The following is a 17,771-nucleotide window of genomic DNA, read 5'->3' on the forward strand; positions in this document are numbered from 1 at the left end:
TTGATTATTTTTATTATTATTATTATTATTATTATTATTATTATTATTATTATTATTATTATTATTTTCTTTTTTATTCAAAATATAACGAAAGAAATATATGCAAGTAAATTATCTTCTTTATCTTCTTCTTTCTATTTCTGACAAAAATTTGAATATTCGATTCTATCTCATTTCATCATCTTCGTTTGCTTTCCGTATCGTCTCGTTTGGCACAAGTACCGAGTCTTGTAAACGATCGTGTTAGGCACATATGCCACGCTTAAGGGTTATCCATTTCTGAGAGGCGATTGACTCATTAGCGCGAGAGAACGAACTAATGAGCCATTAATTTGAACGCGATAAATCAGTTGCCTGCCCGCAATGACTACGCTCCTTCCCTCTCCCTCTCTCTCTCTCTCTCTCTCTCTGCCTCTCTCTCTCTCTCTCTCTGCCTCTCTCTCTGCCTCTCTCTCTCTCTCTGTCTGTCTGTTTGCAATACATACATATAGGCATATGATAGCTTACGTAAAGTTATTCATGGAAGCTCCAATGAAACGTTAATGCGAGGATGATTCGTATATACTGTGCAAATAAACTACAGGATGTTTCAAAATAACTGTGACAATAGTTTCGAATCTTTCAACTTTATGATATATTAATGAATTTTTATTATATTCTTTTTTCTCTTTTTTCTTTCTTTTTTTTTTTCTTTTTTTTTTTTATGAATTAATAACACAAATAGAAAAATCATGTTTTATAATACGTTTTAACAATGACCATCTTTATATTTAATACAAGCGTCAATAAAGATGCTTTTTCAAATTTCCGACGATGAGAAGTAAAAATATTTTAGATTAATTATTTGAAATAGAAGATCTTTTACACTTATGCAGTATGAAAATAGATATTGGATTCTTCATAAGGATTAGATACTTACACATGGAGTAAAATCTGTCCAAAGAATTGTTTCTTCGGAGAATTTGGATAAAGATACTTGATCCTCAAACTTTCTTGATCTCAATACTATTCAAAATACGTTACAGTGGAACAAACTTAAAAAGACTTTAGAAAAGGCTTAGCGTTAAACAACCGTGGAAGAGTATGCGAGCATCGTCGGAAACTTTAAAAAGCTTCTTGATGCTTTTATTAGATTGTAAAGTTGATCGTTTTAAACACGTGTTGTAAAATATAATTTTTTATTTGTGTTATTGATTAAAAAAAAAAAAAAAAAAAAAAAAAAAGAGAGAGAGAGAGAGAAAAGAGAAAAGAAAGAAAATAATTAAAATTCTTTGGTTATTCATGAATCTACAAGTTCTACAATTATTGTCATTTTGTATCATCCTGTATACATCTACGATCGATATTTCGAAGTACCGAGCAAACCGTGATAATAGCTTCAAAGGTATTTCCTTGTTTATTCGTCAGAATTTTTCTCTCTTTAATTTATCTTCTTTTTTTTTTTTTTTTTTCCTTTCTACGCCAGGATTCGCATATTACTTTTTAATGGAACTTCGTGTAACGTCGCACTATTCGTATATCCCCAAGGACAGGTATAGAGAGTGGAAAGAGAGACTAGAGAGAAATGTAGTGGGTGACATCGATGTAAATAAAAAATGCCAGGTATGTGACACTTTCATGTTTTCCATGTACAACGATAATAACGATGGTCGTTGTGTTCTGAAGATAATGCGTTAGCGAAGATAAATGCATGCTAAGGTGCGAAAATAAGAATAGACGTGTTATACATAACGCAGTTCATTATATTGTAAATAATTTATCGTTATTCCTTCAATATTTTCTTTTATATAATATTAATATCGATCAATTCTTCTTTTTTTTTTTTTTTGTTTTGCAATAATACAAATTTAAAAATAATTTTAGAAACCGCAAAGATAACCACTTTAAACTATTTAAAATATCATATTTTCCGTGGGAAACTACCCCCAAAACTCTTAGAGATCTATATCCGATTCTATTCGAAATCCATTTGATTCTATTCGATGGCCAAAAAGTTTCAAGATATTTCACTCACTCCGATTCGCGCCTTACCCGGTGTCGTTTTCTCGACTGAGATCTAAAAGTGCTCATGCTCCTTCGAAAGAAAAGAAAAAGGGGAAAATCGTTGGAAAAAAGATAAAAAGTCGTTGGTAACAACATTCTTTTTCTTGCCATTGAAAGAGAGAAAGATATAAACGGAAAGAAAAGAGAGAAAAAGAGAACGAAAGAAAAATACGTTTCTTGGCTGTCACGTTTAGGTCAAATCCAGCAGGATTGTTTTAACCTTCCTATCCTTCGTATCTATTACTTTCTCTCTCTCTCTCTCTCTCTTTCTCTCTCTTTCTCTCTCTATTTCTTTCTCCTCTTTGAAAGATCTCGAGGGTTTTGCTAAAATATCTTGGCAATAAGGCGGCGAAAGTTCAGGATACTCGAACGAACGTGCCAAATGCGGTGACTCGACGTTGCCACAACCGCAAGCCTGTCGAACTTGTCGAACAGCCACTGAATAGGGCCAAGTATAATCCTACGAAACAAGAAGAAGAAGAAGAAGAAGAAGAAGAGGAATAAATGGCCTGTCATTATCATTTTCTTTTAATCTCACCCGCTTATTCGGGACTTGCTCTTTCCTTTTTTTCTTGTTCTTTTTTTTTTTTTTTTTTTTTTTTTTTTTTTTTTCTTCATAGTACGATTCGTCAGGTTCTCGCATGTTTCATAATAGTTGTGGTCTATAACGTGAAAATTCGATTTGCACGTTTTCACGTGACACATTTCATTCATTTCTTGATTATCATCTATTATATTATAGTAATATATATATATATATATATATATATATATATATATATATATATATATATATTTAAAACTTCTTTGAACTAGTAATATATTTTTAATAAAAACGAAGAAAGAAGTAAGAACACAGAACATTTAGAAACGAACGTCGCTTGATTATTCGATCCTTTATGATTAGACTCGCGATATCTTGCCTAATGAGAGAAAGCTCAAGCCTCTCTCCCTCTCTCTCTCTCTTTCTATCTCTCAAAGCGTTTTCTCTCTCTCTCTCTCTCTCTCTCTCTCTCTCTCTCTATCTATCTATCTCTCAAAGCGTTCTCTTAATGAAATTCTCTCTAATTAATTTTACTTCTTTCTGTAATATACTAATACGATTTTCCGATCTTAACGTTATTACCATTGAAAATATTAGAATAAAATTGAATAGTCAAATGTGCGCATACACACACAAACAAACACACACATATACACTAACGTACATTGAACATTGTCGATTTAACATGACGATTTTCTTCTCTTTAGCATATCAGTAAAATGATCGAGGAGTAACTCTGATAAAATAAGTTCCTGATAAATAGTATTTCCTTTCTATCGTACATTTAAACGTTGATGAAGAACCCGAGAGACGACAGGAGAAAATCGCTTTCAGAGCGTTATCGTTTCCGTTTTGAGAGCCATATTTGTTGTCGAACGAGGGACAAAGAGAAAGGGAAAAAAAGAGAAAGAAAGAGAAAGAGAGAGAGAGAGAGAGAGAGAGAGAGAGAAAGAGAGAATCGTTCGCGAAGATAGTTCCACGTTGCGACGAGAATCTTTGCGAAGTGCGAAGTGGAAGAATTAAATCATATTTCATCGTCAATGCTGCGGAAGCGAGTGGAGTCGTGCCACTGGGATATCTTTGGGAATACTCAGTCACGAGCGGAAATCTGAACTCTCTTGCAGTCGTAGAACGCAATTTAACTTTTAGTCGGTCGCTCGTTCGCTCGCGAGGAACCACGTTGCCTCGCACTCACTCTCTCTTTCTTCCTCTCTCTCTCTCTCTCTCTCTCTCTCTCCTCTTTCCTCGTAATCTCCCGTTCTCTTGTTCAATCTTCTTTCTCTGTCTATTTATCTATCTCCCTCTCTCTCCCTCTCTCTCTCTCTCTCTCTCTCTCTCTCCCTCTCTCATTCTCTCTTTCTCTTGATCTTTCCCGCTTTCTCAGCTGAACTGGATGCTTAATATGCGATCATGCAGGGAGGATGGCTCCCAGGTGAGAAACTAGGTATATCCCACGTAGGCTACCATCTACTTGAATTACAATTCACGTATGGTATCGTTCTTCCTCTAAGATTCTTCTCTCTTATTCTTTGTCTCTTTATTCCTATTTTTCTCTTTTATTTTTCTATGTTAAAATGATCTTCAAAGATCAAATGTTCTTGATTAAAGATGTTTTTGAAGGATAGAAAATTTTTGAATCGTTAGCTCTATTATAAACCGGATTGCACGTATCAAAAAGTTGTTATACGTGTATCCCGTCGTGTTCCAATTACGATAGAATTACGTGACGATTCGATACGCCATAAGACGCATTAGGTACAATGATTATCCGTACGTCCTTCGTGCATTCTTTCGTAATTCTTTCGTCGGTCGGACATCTTTTAATCTGGTTGAACGAACGACCATGATGACCCGTGAAATCACATTCTTTAATGTTCCTTAATGCCAAAGATTGTGAAGCGGATATACTTAGGTAATTCGTACTTTCAAAGTATAGAAGCAATAAAGTAGGCGTGTATCGAACCAATAAAGATTATTTTTTGAGAATATTTCCGCTCGAAGGAATAATGTATAATAATAATATTATGATCGCTTACAGCTTTGACGTACGCGGTCGTCGACAATTCAACAATGCTCAACTTTGGTCATCGCCAACGGCATTGGGATCAAGAGCTTTTTTTATCACGGCTACGAATCCGGCACATCTTAGCATCGATCGCCTCGAGGCCAAGGACGAAGGAATCTATCGATGTATGGTGGATTTTAAGAACACTCCAACTGAAAATCAAAAGATGAACTTGACCGTAATTGGTAAGTACTTTATCGTTCGGGAGAAAAAAATTAATTAGCTCGAAACCTTTGATTTGCAGCTACTTGGAAGAAGATATCTTTCGACTCGTTGATCGTATTGACGTTATAACTATATAACGAAACGTTAGTATAGTATCATTATAAAGATCAAACGTCACATACATACATTCTCTTTCATTAATTTTATTAGCATATTGAGATTCACTTGGATAAATATCTCAATTTGTTTGAATATAATTGAATAATTTTTTATCGTTATACTTTTTTTTTTTTTCTTTTTTTTTTTTTTTAACTTTATACGAGTTTAATATGCATGTTACATAGACGTATAGAATAACCGGTAGTCGCGCAACCATTTTTTTGGTACCTTTTTATCTCCTCGATAAATCCCCCGTGCTCTTTTTACAACAAAAGCGTTTTCTATGAATTTTAATTTTAAAGCACTTCTACCTCGACCCACCCGTTAATAAATTCTTTTGAACTTTATACGAGATAATGTGAGATCTTAAGCTTTCGTCGACAGAAAGAGAGAGAAAGAGAGAGAAAATACACGAGATCATAAATAATGTCGCATAAGCTAAAACTCGCATCTTTCTCTTTGGCTAGAATGTCATAAAAACGTTTTATTACAAAATTAAAGATGAAAGAGAAGAGAATATAAGACATAAATATATACTTAGGAACTATCACATATTTTTTTTTCTTTTTTTTTGGATAATACATTCGTTTGGATTAAAACAACGCTTTGTCAGATTAGATTCAATGGTTCCGTTGTTTACAAAGTTGAACGAAGTTTACATATACGGTCGTATATTAATTAAAAAAATCTTACATCTTTGTACAGATATTTGAAAAGATTTCTATGAAAACTTATTAGAAGTGATCACTTTTATCGATAATAATTATATATGACATAGACTTTTTTTTTCCTGAGAATACAATCTCGTCAGCCAACTCGAATTCCAGAGGTAGTCAGAAAGTGACTTCTATATCGATACATTTTCGTGTAACAGGAGATCCTCTAATCCATAGCTTGTTCAACTTATATGATTTCCACCCTAGTAGAAGATAATCTGAATACTATCAGGTGGAACGAGCTTTTCGCTTGTACGTTACAGTGCCTCCTTCGAAGCCCGAGATTCTGGACAGCACGACGAAGGACATATCGAGGATCAAGGAACCCTACAACGAGGATAGTGATGTGAAACTAATCTGCCAGGTTAGAGGTGGCAAGCCACCTCCAAAGCTGACGTGGTACCTCGACAACAACGTGATAGACGAGTCCTATAGCTACGACCGCGAGTTTGCGCTTACGGTTAACCACTTGTCGTACCCGAGAGTCGGCCGGCAACATCTCAACGCAAGGCTGATCTGTCAGGCCAGCAACACCAACTTGGTGCCGCCACAGAGCAGGGTCCTCGTTCTCGACATGAATCGTAAGTCATCTTTCTTTTTGTATCTTTTCTTTTTTCATTCTTTATTTCTGAGACCTTTCATAATCATTGCTTTCTCCCCATCTTGCTCATCCGTCTCTAAAGTCCACGAATGCTCTCGTTTCCTCGAAACTCTCTCCCTCTCTCTCTCTCTCTCTCTCCAACCATCTTCAACCATTTCACCCTCAGCTTTATATCCGTTGAATCTCTCTCTCTCTCTCTTTCTCTCTCTTTTTCTCTTTCTGAAAAGAACCACAGTTTCCTCACCTTCTTTCTCCCTCCTCCCCCCTCCCCCTCTCTCTCTCTCTCTTCTCGCATTCTCAGAACTTTCGTGACCCACTTGACGTGACTTGGTGATAATTTTCTCCCTGTCACGTAGGCGAAAGAGAAGAATTCCGCGAGCTTGAACGAACTCATCTCTAGCCAAGGAAAGAGACGGTAGTGGCGATCTTTGAGAAAATTTTAATAAAGCCGCACGAAGATCTTTCGGATCTCTCTTTTCCTCTATGCATACATACATATACTCATATTTTTTATGCTTTCTCAAGCGTCATCATTAACTTTCCCAAAGTGAGGAGGAAAGGTCTTCTCTTGGAAATGTAAAAAAAAAAAAAAGAAGAAAAAAAAACTTAGACTTTTTCAATCATTTTCATTCTCAGTACGGTTTTAGTAAAGCGTGCCGCGAAAGCCTTTTCAGGTGGTTCCGTTTCAGGGAAGACACGTTCACACGGTGAACCTATTAGTCGTTCGTTCGAGATTAACCAACGGAGATAACGGTAACGCCTCTTGTAAGACGGATCAGAGGATCGCGTGCAAGCGTGCTTCACCTTCCTTCGATTCCGTGCTCGTATACGAGCTCTTGGCGTGCGACAGCACCAGAGAGACTCAACGGTACTGACTTCCAAAAGCTTTGTCGTTGTTGCGTCGCCAGCTAGCTTAGAAGAACGACGACGTTGATGACGCTTGGTGCTCCTCGTCGTAAAACGTGTGCGTGTCCTTTTGCACCATGTTTCTTGGCTAGTGTGTTCGACTTTTGTAACTCTAGAAACGTCGTTTTTCTCACAAAGCACAAAGGTCAATTTAGAATAGCTATTCTGTCACGGAACATAAAAATAGACTTTTTAATCCATTAAGTGATGAAAGAGAGATTAGCTTTTCGTTCTTCGTTCTAAAATCTGTGCAAATCACGATAGTGTTTTATATGAAAATTTCATTGGAAATAAGAACCATCAATGATGTTTTTATATATTACATTTTTTATATACGACTTGATAAATGATTATCCTATCTAAGATCGAAAGAATTTAATGATGTACCTGAAGAAATGGTTTTTAATTTTAACAAACGTTTTTCTTAAGAGTAGGTATATCACGAAATGATCCCAATGATAGTGTCACAACGAAGTACTTGAAAGGTTAGAGATATTAGGGTGAATAAGAGAAGCAGCAGGAGGGTTGAACTGACTTCTTCTCTCCCCTGTTACACTCTTTAAGGGTGCCGATAGCGCTAATGTAAACACGCGTATAACCATTAAGGAGTAGTACTAGTCTACTACTCCTGGCCAACGTTAAATTCACGCTTGGTTGATCGTGATCGAACGTTAAGTACACACAAGGACACACAGAGGAACAACTTTGCGTGTAAATTCCCAAGACTTGATATACTGCATTTATACCACCCTTATTCTCTCTCTCTCTCTCTCTCTCTCTCTCTCTCTCTCTCTCTCTTGCTTTTACTTCTCAATGCAGCGAAACAGCAAGAGCTTTCGCATTGGAAGAATCATGAGAAGGAGCGCGATTACGAGTATATCCGTGGGCTAGGAGGCACAAATTAGGTCTTATCTCTTGGGTATTACTGAGACTCAAGGGTGTGAGAGTTTCACCATGTCTAAAAGTCGATTCACACTTAGCTTAGGGTAGCCAAAATGCGAGGTAAAATTTCATCGGATAGAAACGAGGTATTTCGATCGAATCGTTCACATTTGTGGATTACTCCAATCGCAATATCAACCTAAATTCTTACTTCAATTGGATAAATGTTATTTTCGTGTGAATAAAAGATTTCTCTTTTCTGGGAGAGAAGCGTGAAATATTCTTTAAAAAGTCACTCTTATCGTATATAAAAGAAAATAAATCTTGTCGCTTAAGATAAAATACGATAGATAAAAATTTTAACGCTTTAATTAATTAATCGTTTGATTAATTTAACTTTTAATTAAAAAAAAAATATATATATATATATATATGTATATATATAAAGGGGTTGGTAAAATTAATGCCGAAACAAAGCTTGCACATATAACATAGAAGAGGATTATTGGGAATATCTTGAACGGAACTCGACTAATCTTCATTAGTAGGATAGAAGCCGACAGGACATTATTCATGAGCGACATTATACGGTGGCTTTCGTCGAACGGACGGTAGAATGGCTGCGATGGCGGAAGAGCGAAGCAGAAGCGCAGCTTTTCCTCGGTTTCGCGATGAAGGAGCAAACGGTGGTTGGTTTAGCTTCAACGGCTCGTCCCTAGTGCCGTTGCTAATTCATGTCCGCTCGATCTCTCATTGTTTATATACGTGGCACGTCCACGAAAGCGGGCGTACACGCTCGTGCCTTGATGTTTATTCGCGCGCGGTGATGCGCGTCGAGTCTGTTCAACGAGCGATGATTAATAACCATGGTCGACGCGTTGACCGATCATCCGAGCATCCATTTTGGACGTACCCTGTCCTATCGTTCGTCTCGTTTTGCGATCAACGCCGAAATGAATCTCCTTTTCCTTTTACACTTTTCATGTTTCATTTTTCTTTTTTTCTCTTATCGAATCGAACTTATTCGAAAGAAAATGTGTCTTTTAATCTTTCCAGCCAATAACTACGTGTTAATATTTATCGTAATAATATGTTTATATGTATTGATGTATACATCCATGAAAACACGACATATATATATATATATTCTTATAAATCAAAAAGTTCTTATTATTAAATTATTATTTGAGAAATTATTTTTTGTTTTTTTTTTTTATTTAAAAACAATTGTCTACTAAGCGGATAGAATTTTTTGATAAATCTAATATATCTATTCATTGTATATTTAGTGTTTATAACTTTCATTATAAGTGATGAACGTAATTGAATTTATCTATGGTCATTAACGTTTAGTCAGCTTAATTGAAAAGGTGAAGGTGATTAAAACTTTGCTATCGGACGAGGATCTTCACTGATCAATATCATTGTCTTTTAGATGATTGTCGGATAAATATTTAAAATGTATTTAATACGAGAAGGGAAAAATTATTTTTATACAATCTGGTATGTTACAATTAATTTCAATAAATACATTCTGCGATCTATTTAATTGACCATTGTTAAGCAACCAATAACAGCCGTTATTAAATTCTTGATACTTGAAACTTGATTAAGAAATGGTTTATTCGTGCCCGGCAAATCTTTTTTTTTTTTCTTTTGTTCTAGATAAAAAAAAATCAGTTTATATCTTCATCGTATTTCATAATGTTTTAATTTCCTTCGTGTAATAAATGTATCCGGAGTACTTAATGTGGTTCAATAACGAGGTATGCGGAATGTAATATACCGATCTGATTATATATTATAGTATCGATTCGTGCACGCGAAGATCGCGTGTAATTCGATCGTTTCAAGCATTGTAGTTTATGTAGAGTCCCGAAATAAAGAGAATTCAAGATGGTAGCTATTTTCGAGGTACGAAAAATCTATCGAAAACGACGGTGATATCGAGCGAGCAGTCGTATCGAAATTCAACGAGACGTCCGACAAATCCGAAAGTCACAAGTCGTTCGACTTCCATTGCGAGCCCGTAACTCAATGCGAATCGATAACCGTGACAGATCGTTTCATTCTAACTCGTATCTCTATCTCTTTCTTCCTTTTTCCTTCTTGTTGTTTCGTTCTCACGTAGGTACACTCAATCGATCCAGAATCGTCCGGAACAAAGTAAGGATAAGTCTCGAACAGTTTAATACCTACGAGTACTTCCACTTCATCCTCGATAATTCGCACAAACTCTTTGTTTGATCCAGGAGTATCGTCCACTCACAAACTTCCACGTAACTCGTTTTACAAACTATCCTAAGCTCTTAGAACATCAGAATCGTGTTTTCTCTAAAAGTAATCGAAAGATACGAAAGATAAACGTTCGTAATTCTACCTGTACAATTTAATAAATTATTATACATAAAAGATCTAAGGCAATCAATTAGTATGTGTAACTACAGCAAGTATATGAAAGTACGTACGTGAGAAATTTCTCTATGCACATGTGCGTAAGTCCGGTACGCTTTTGTTTACAGAGTGCTCATACATAATAAAACATATGCTGAAAGACAGAAGTTTAAAAAATATACTGCAATGTTTTCAGACTTTTTTTTCAGTATTTCCTGCGTAAATGGTCCACGGTTGTTTACCAAAAATTAAAAAGGATGTTGCTAAATAATTATGTTCGTGCATTAATATTATTTATTTAGAAGCTTGATATTTCCGGGCAAAATTAAAAGGAGATAATTTTAATCGCAATTGAAAACTATAACATATTTGATTTTGAACAATAGTAAAAATATTATTCTAAAAAACATTCGTGAATGAATAGATTTAAACGACGAAACGATCTATTCGTCTTTTAAACATAAAAATGTGAATAGGATGTATGCACATTTTTGATTGGGGTTTATCTGTGTTCATAAGAATGATCTTACTATTTAAATTGTACATTTGTATGCTTTTGGATTGAAAGAGATTTATATTAATATATTAGATTAGTTTTCGAGCATATTCTTAAATTTACGAATCTGCCCTTTAACCTCAACGAATAAGTTCGATAACAAAACGTCTAAATTATGAAACAGTTTATCGTGACACGAACTTGTGAAATGTGTCAAAGTAGTAGCGTGACGCACGATATTCATATTTTCTCTTTTTCGTTTTTCTTCCATTTCTTTTTTCTTTTTTTTTTTTTTTCTTTTTCGTTGAACTTCAGCACACGTATAGAATATAATACTTGAAGAAGAAAGGATGAAGGTGCAAATGAAGGGTCTCGCGTGTAATTCGTAAAGAAAATGGAGGTGAAACCTAGACTCATCGAGCTCGTAACGCGTTCAATTTCGAAAGGGAAGAAGAAACGATTTTCAAATAGGAATGCTCGCAATGCTCGCTAGGTGCACGCTGACTCGTCCGCTAATAAATTTCCAGCGAGCGAATAAATTAAGAGAAGGTAAAGAAAGAGGAGAACGGTATGACGCGGTAGAATGGAACAAAGATAGAAGATGAGAAAGAGCGACGTCAGCATCGCAAATCGCCATGGCAGATGGACGTAACTACCCTCTCAACGTCGGCCTCGCGTATAACTCGCATCCTCTCGAGACGCGAGAAAAGTCTTCTTGCATACTTTAGATACGTCATTTTCACGTTTCCACAATTTAGTTAATACTTATTTCCACATTCATTTATTTACTTAGAAATGATAACGTACACTTTCATGTCAAATTATGAGATATAATTATAAAATATAATTTATGCTGGTAATAATTATAATATAATATTAAAATTAATAACTTATAAAAGAAGATAAGTACGATTCAATCTTATTCACCTATATTAGGTGAATTAAAGAAAAAAAAAAAGTCAATTATTGATATAAATAGTAGTAAGTGCATTTCTGATTTATACAATTAAGGTATACAATGTAAACGAAGTTACAAAGGAAAAGAGAGAGAGAGAGAGAGAGAGAGAGAGAGAGAGAGAGAGAGAAAGAGAGAAAGAGAAAGGATAGAATAAAGGAGTAAGTGGACAGTGTATGGAGAGAAACCACGAGGTGAGACAAGGTGAACCAATTCCGGAGAAGTGGCTACTGGCTAATGGCAATTAGGGTCGTACGAGTGGCTAGTTGTGGCAGCGCATAAGCATGGTCTGGAATTTAGGAGGCCCACCACTCGACTGCCGGTGTGGTATTACGAATGATCGGCATTCGCTAGCTCGTCTATTCCTGTGAGATCGATGCGAGTGACTAAATTCCTTTCAAGTTCCTTCACGTACCATCGCGTACAATAATCTTCCTACAAAGTCATATGCGCGCGTTTACGATGTACACGATAATGATATTGAAAATCGAACGTATAGAACGTATGCATCCAAAAAAAAAAAAAAAAAAGAAAAAAGAAAAGATTAATTAAATTAAAACAAGAAAACAAATTATCAAGAATAAATATTACGAAATGGATAAAATAACATGTAGACATATAAGATTCGAAGGAGCGAAAGGAAAAGAATTTAAGGCTGAAGATCAAAGTAAAGATTCTCGATAGGATAAAGAATGAAGGAGGAATAGAGATAGATGAACTAAGGGTGAACTTTCTTGATGGAGCAAAAAGAAATAATTAAGAGAAGAAGATCGTGGAGCATGGAATTAAAAGGAGTCATTCATTTAACGTAAGTATATCTAATACTTAGTTACGACGAAGCGGCTCGCTTTCTCGTCCATCACCCTTTTACCCTCTTTTACCCTCCTTCATATTCCCTTACTTTCGCTCAAGCATATAGTAGTAGTTCATTTAACTAGGCCGTAATCGTCTCGAAGTAGTATTCTTATTATCAAGGGCAATAGGGAAACCTTGTATATATTATTCCTCTAAAGTGTCATGTTATGCAAACTTTATCGATAATCCTTTATAATTTCGACGATGATTATATCGACCATGATTATGAAAATGGGCCGTTCTATGTATATGAATTATAATCTATAATATCATTGATTTTCTTTTGGAGAAATAACTTTTATATATAATATTTTTATATTTAACAAATTGTTTATAAGAAATTCTTAAATGATTATTATTAATATGACGCAAAAGTGAAGAAAAATATCGTATATTTTTGAAATATATGAAAATGAGTTAATAAAAATACTTATTACTAATTGTTTATAATAAATTGTATTATAATGATATAATAAGAAGATATGATAAAGTTTATCCTTTTGTTCGATCCTTTTAAGACTCTTAATTTTGGAGATATTTCCATATTGATGAGTACAAATAAAGTACGGATATAGGATTTGTATAATCATTTTAAAAAAGTGCATTGACATCGTGATCTATATTTTCGATCTATATTTTTGTAACTCACAGCTGAATATAAAATCAATACTTTTTCATTATTACTATAATATTGAATAAATCTAAATTATAAATGACAATATTTCAAAAGGCGATATCTTTGAAACGAAAAGTCATAAAGATATGAAACAAAGGCCATTTTATAAAAGAAAATATTCTCTTTTTATCTGCACATTCAGATATTATCGATATAATAAGATCGATTTCATCGATCTCATATAGGAACGTATTTTGTAAATAGATATATGTTATACATATTTAACAAATTTCGAAAGCTTACTTTCTCGAAATTTAATCTTTCCATACTTTTATATAGGATTTCTGAATAATGATATTACTGTAAAAACGAAGGACATATTTTTTTTTTTTTTAAACGACGCCATCGCTTTTAATAGTAATGAAAGGTACAAAATACGTCTTTATGTCGTCTACAATAAAAGGAAAAAGCAATTTGACGTTTTGTCCAAATAACTCGCAATTTCCACGGATAAGCGTTCGGTATTACGAAGAAGAGGGAGAAAGAGAAAGAGAAAGAGAGAGGATTGAACGGGATTAGTTCGAAAGCGAGGCGATTCATCTAACTTTGTTAAAGTTGTACCGTTCGCTCTTCGCAAAATTTCCCGTTTACAAGGAAGCTCGAAAGTAGTTAACTGAGAACAATATATATTTCGTGGCGTTGCGTCCCGCGATAATGCCCGTTTATTAAGAACTTTTGCGATAACTCCTTTTTCACGTTTGTTTACCTTCGAGCTGTTTCTCCTCCTCGCGAAGAAGGTCGATGGTAAAAATAAAAAGAACGAGACTACACTCCTTTAGTATCTATTATAATAAAACAATTAATAAATTGCATTTCAAATTTCACTTGTCAATAAATATAATCCCAGTTTGTAATTAATAAAGAAGAAGAAAAAAAGAAGAAAAAGGTGACGATTAAATTCAAGCGTATGAATTAAATATCGTTTTATTGGAAAATATTTGGACAAATGTTTGTAATAAATTGTCGTTTGTAATAAAGCTATCACTATGTTTTCATTTCTTCTATCCTTCTGTTATGTTTACTGAGTTAGTCATGGTTATATTTAGTGGTTTAGTCACGTTTAAGACGTAGAAGAGTCAATCTCGTGCCAAAAGTAAAGTTTAATGATATATCTTAGTCTTTGTTTTGTTTCTTATCAAACTTTCCCTATTGAGTAACGTATAATTTTATCTATTTCATTCTAATTAAAATAAAAATGTTAAACAAAATTAATATTAATTGTATAAATAATCAATACGTATAATACGTAATTCTATATGTATATATATAAAAGAATTTAAGGGATCAATCGATTGTAAACATTAACAAATTCTATCGTATAAAGTATATATAATGTTTTATTTGCAGTGAAGCCGATGCATGTTCAGATATTAACGAAAGAGGAACGAGTTTCGGCAGAGAAGAACTACAAGGTGGAATGTACAACGACCGGATCAAGACCTACAGCGGTGATTACCTGGTGGAAAGCGAATAGACCGATTAAGAAGATGGCACAGAGTGTAAGTCCTCCTTTTTCTTTTTTTTTTTTTTTTAATCCACCTTATAGTTTTATGAAAGTTTGATGAAATCAGAATGGCCCGTCGTTTTGTAATAATCATCGTCACTCGATTTTGTTCAAAACAATACTTTCGAGCTCCGTAAATGCGACTCATCTTAACTCTTTCTTTCTCTCTCTTTCTCTCTCTTTCTCTCTTTCTGTCTTTTTCTTTCTCTTCGCTCTACAAAGTTCGAAAGTTCATCCTCATCTTCTATCTTCCTTTCTAGTTTTCAAGACGATTTTCTACCACATCCTTCGTCTCCTCCTCCTCCTCCTCCTCCTCCTCCTCCTCCTCCTAACCTTTTTCTCCCCTCTTTCCTCAGTGTGTTGATCTCTCGAGTGTTAGACTCGTGAGGAAGTTGTTTTTCGTTTTTATTAAGGTGTCCCACCAACTCGATATAGTCGTTTCAAGCGTTGAATCGCGAAAACGGTTAGAGGAGAGGAGGAAGTAAAGGACGAGGAAAATTCTTGAAACCACTGGCGTCCTCTAAAATTCTTTATACTTTTCAGGGATTCCAACCAAAGTTCGGGCGACTGCGGTTATTTCGTTTTACTCTCAACAACCTCCTTTTTCTTCTTCGTCTTTTATCCATCCAAGTTCTTTTTCTGTTTTACCTTTTTTACTTCTACTTCGTTTTCTGACCTTTGAAGTTCGACTTGAACTCGCCTTCTCGCGCTAGGTGACAGAGAAGAACGTGAAAATTCGCAAGTTATCCTGCGGATTCTTTCTTTAAAGACGAACTTTCTTGTTGCGTCTATTTTCTTCTTTCATTTTTGTTTTCTTTCTCACCCTCTCTCTTTCTCTTTTTTTCTCTCTCTCTTTCTCAATTTTCCATTTCGTATTTATTAGTATATTTGCCATGTTTACTTCGTAATTAACTTCAACGTAAATGAGAAATTGTAAAGTTTATCTATTGTTTTTCATCTGTCATTATACTCGATTATTATCTTAGAAGCACGAACGTAATTCAAAATTTTATTCGATACGTCCGTGCGACTATCTTGCAAGAAATTATAGCGTATTACGTATCCGCTCTGTTATTACGAAATCTTAACTCGCATAATGAGGTGTAAAATTGCATCACGCGAGATCCTCGTCGATTTTCCAAGAGAAGCTAGCAATGGCAGCGTGCAAAGCGTACGCCATCTAATTCGTTGTAAGTCGTTTATTCTTCCATCGGCATTGAGTATTATTTCTACGTAAAAAAACTTCCATAATATCCATCGTTCTTTCCGTAAATAATAGTGAAATCGTATTAAGAACAAAAATGTTTAGAATTATGTGACATTAATTCTAAATTTTTCCCATGATAATCCTAATCGAAATTTAATAATATTCTTATAGCAGTAATTTTCTAAATAAATATAAATACTATTTTATTTTGATGATACCATACGTCGTATATGAATTAAGAAGAGAGAGAGAGAGAGAGAGAGAGAGGGAGGGAGAGAGAGAAAGAGAAAGAGACGATGACGTTCTCAATGGATTCTATCGGTAAATATCTATCGTATCGCTTTGAGACAAATCGAAAGTTCAGCACTGTACTAGTTTACAAAAGGAGGGGAAAAAAAAAAAGAAACAAGACTAACCTAAAAGGAGATAGGTGAGGGTAGGTGAAAGACAGGTGTAGAGAGAGAAAGAGAGTGGTACACGACATTCATCCTGACGAACCATTACTTCCATTCATCGCGTTCTCTATGTATGCAGATACGTAGCCTTTCCCCGATATTCATGCCCGTCGGCGCTATCATTAAAATGACATCGTGGAAAACGAAGGAGAGAAAAAGTGAGAGAGAAAGAGAGAGAGAGAGAGATAAAGAGAGAGAGAGAGAGAGAGAGAGAGAAAGATAGATAGATAGATAAAAAGCGAAATAGAAAGGGAGTAAAGTCAGCGACCTGTCCCTACTATATCTCCCTTTTTCGTATTGTATTCATTTTCAATCCTTTTCATCGTAAATATCGAGAGAAAATTCTCATTGCATTCGCGAGTACGTATGTTGCGATCTCCAAGTCGACGTTTTTCTGTTTCTTTTATTTCTTTTTTTCTTTTTTTTTTTCTTTTTTTTTTTTTTTTTTTTTTTTTTTTTTTCTTATCAATCGAAATTAACTTTGATATGCGCAAGTTAGGACGGTCTTTCAAGAAAAATCGATCATTCCATTGGAAAACGTTGTATGATATCGTATTTTTTATTTATCCAATTACATTGCAGTATCCTCTGGACAATAATCATACTATGAGCATTCTGAGCTTCGTACCGAGTATCGATGACGACGGAAAGTATCTAACTTGCCGTGCTGAGAACCCGTTGATTCCCGACAGTGCTATGGAAGACAAGTGGCGATTGGAGGTGCACTATCAACCGGTGGTGACTTTGAGGATGGGAGAGACACTTAATCCAGATGACATCAAAGAGGGTGACGACGTGTACTTTGAGTGCATAGTGAAAGCGAATCCTAAAGTGTACAAACTCGCTTGGTTCAAAGACGTAAGTACAAACTGTAACATCATGAACGTTATCATTTTCTAAGGCTTTGACAGGAAACGAACAAGAACTATTCATTTCAGACATTGGTCGTATGAAATAATTCTATTGTTCGTTCATGTCGTTGAACTAAGCACTGTTCTCTTTGGATTTTGTAAAAGTGAAAATTGACACGAAGGAATATAAATTATACGAGACTTCCGATCTTTTCTGTTCTACACACACAACAACAACAAAAAAATAGCAATTTTTTTTAACTTATGTTTTTCTTAAAAAAATATTCTTAAAATTGT

General features: G+C 34.8%; 1 protein-coding gene across 2 annotated transcripts in view; it reads left to right on the plus strand.

The window, feature by feature from the left end:
* LOC124949049 (hemicentin-1) overlaps positions 1–17,771 on the plus strand; it is a 96,795-nt gene that overhangs the window by 61,193 nt on the left and 17,831 nt on the right. Inside the window, exons 2-6 of one of the 2 annotated variants that reach the window (XM_047493554.1) lie at positions 1,466–1,602; positions 4,626–4,837; positions 5,956–6,273; positions 14,805–14,956; positions 17,206–17,481. In XM_047493554.1, the coding sequence (XP_047349510.1) occupies positions 4,780–4,837; positions 5,956–6,273; positions 14,805–14,956; positions 17,206–17,481 (804 nt within the window). In that variant the 5' untranslated portion in view covers positions 1,466–1,602; positions 4,626–4,779. The remainder of the gene's footprint in view (positions 1–1,465; positions 1,603–4,625; positions 4,838–5,955; positions 6,274–14,804; positions 14,957–17,205; positions 17,482–17,771) is intronic. The other variant, XM_047493553.1, reaches the window with a different exon arrangement.

The sequence above is a fragment of the Vespa velutina genome, chromosome 5, assembly GCF_912470025.1.
Source record: "Vespa velutina chromosome 5, iVesVel2.1, whole genome shotgun sequence".
Taxonomy (NCBI): domain Eukaryota; kingdom Metazoa; phylum Arthropoda; class Insecta; order Hymenoptera; family Vespidae; genus Vespa; species Vespa velutina.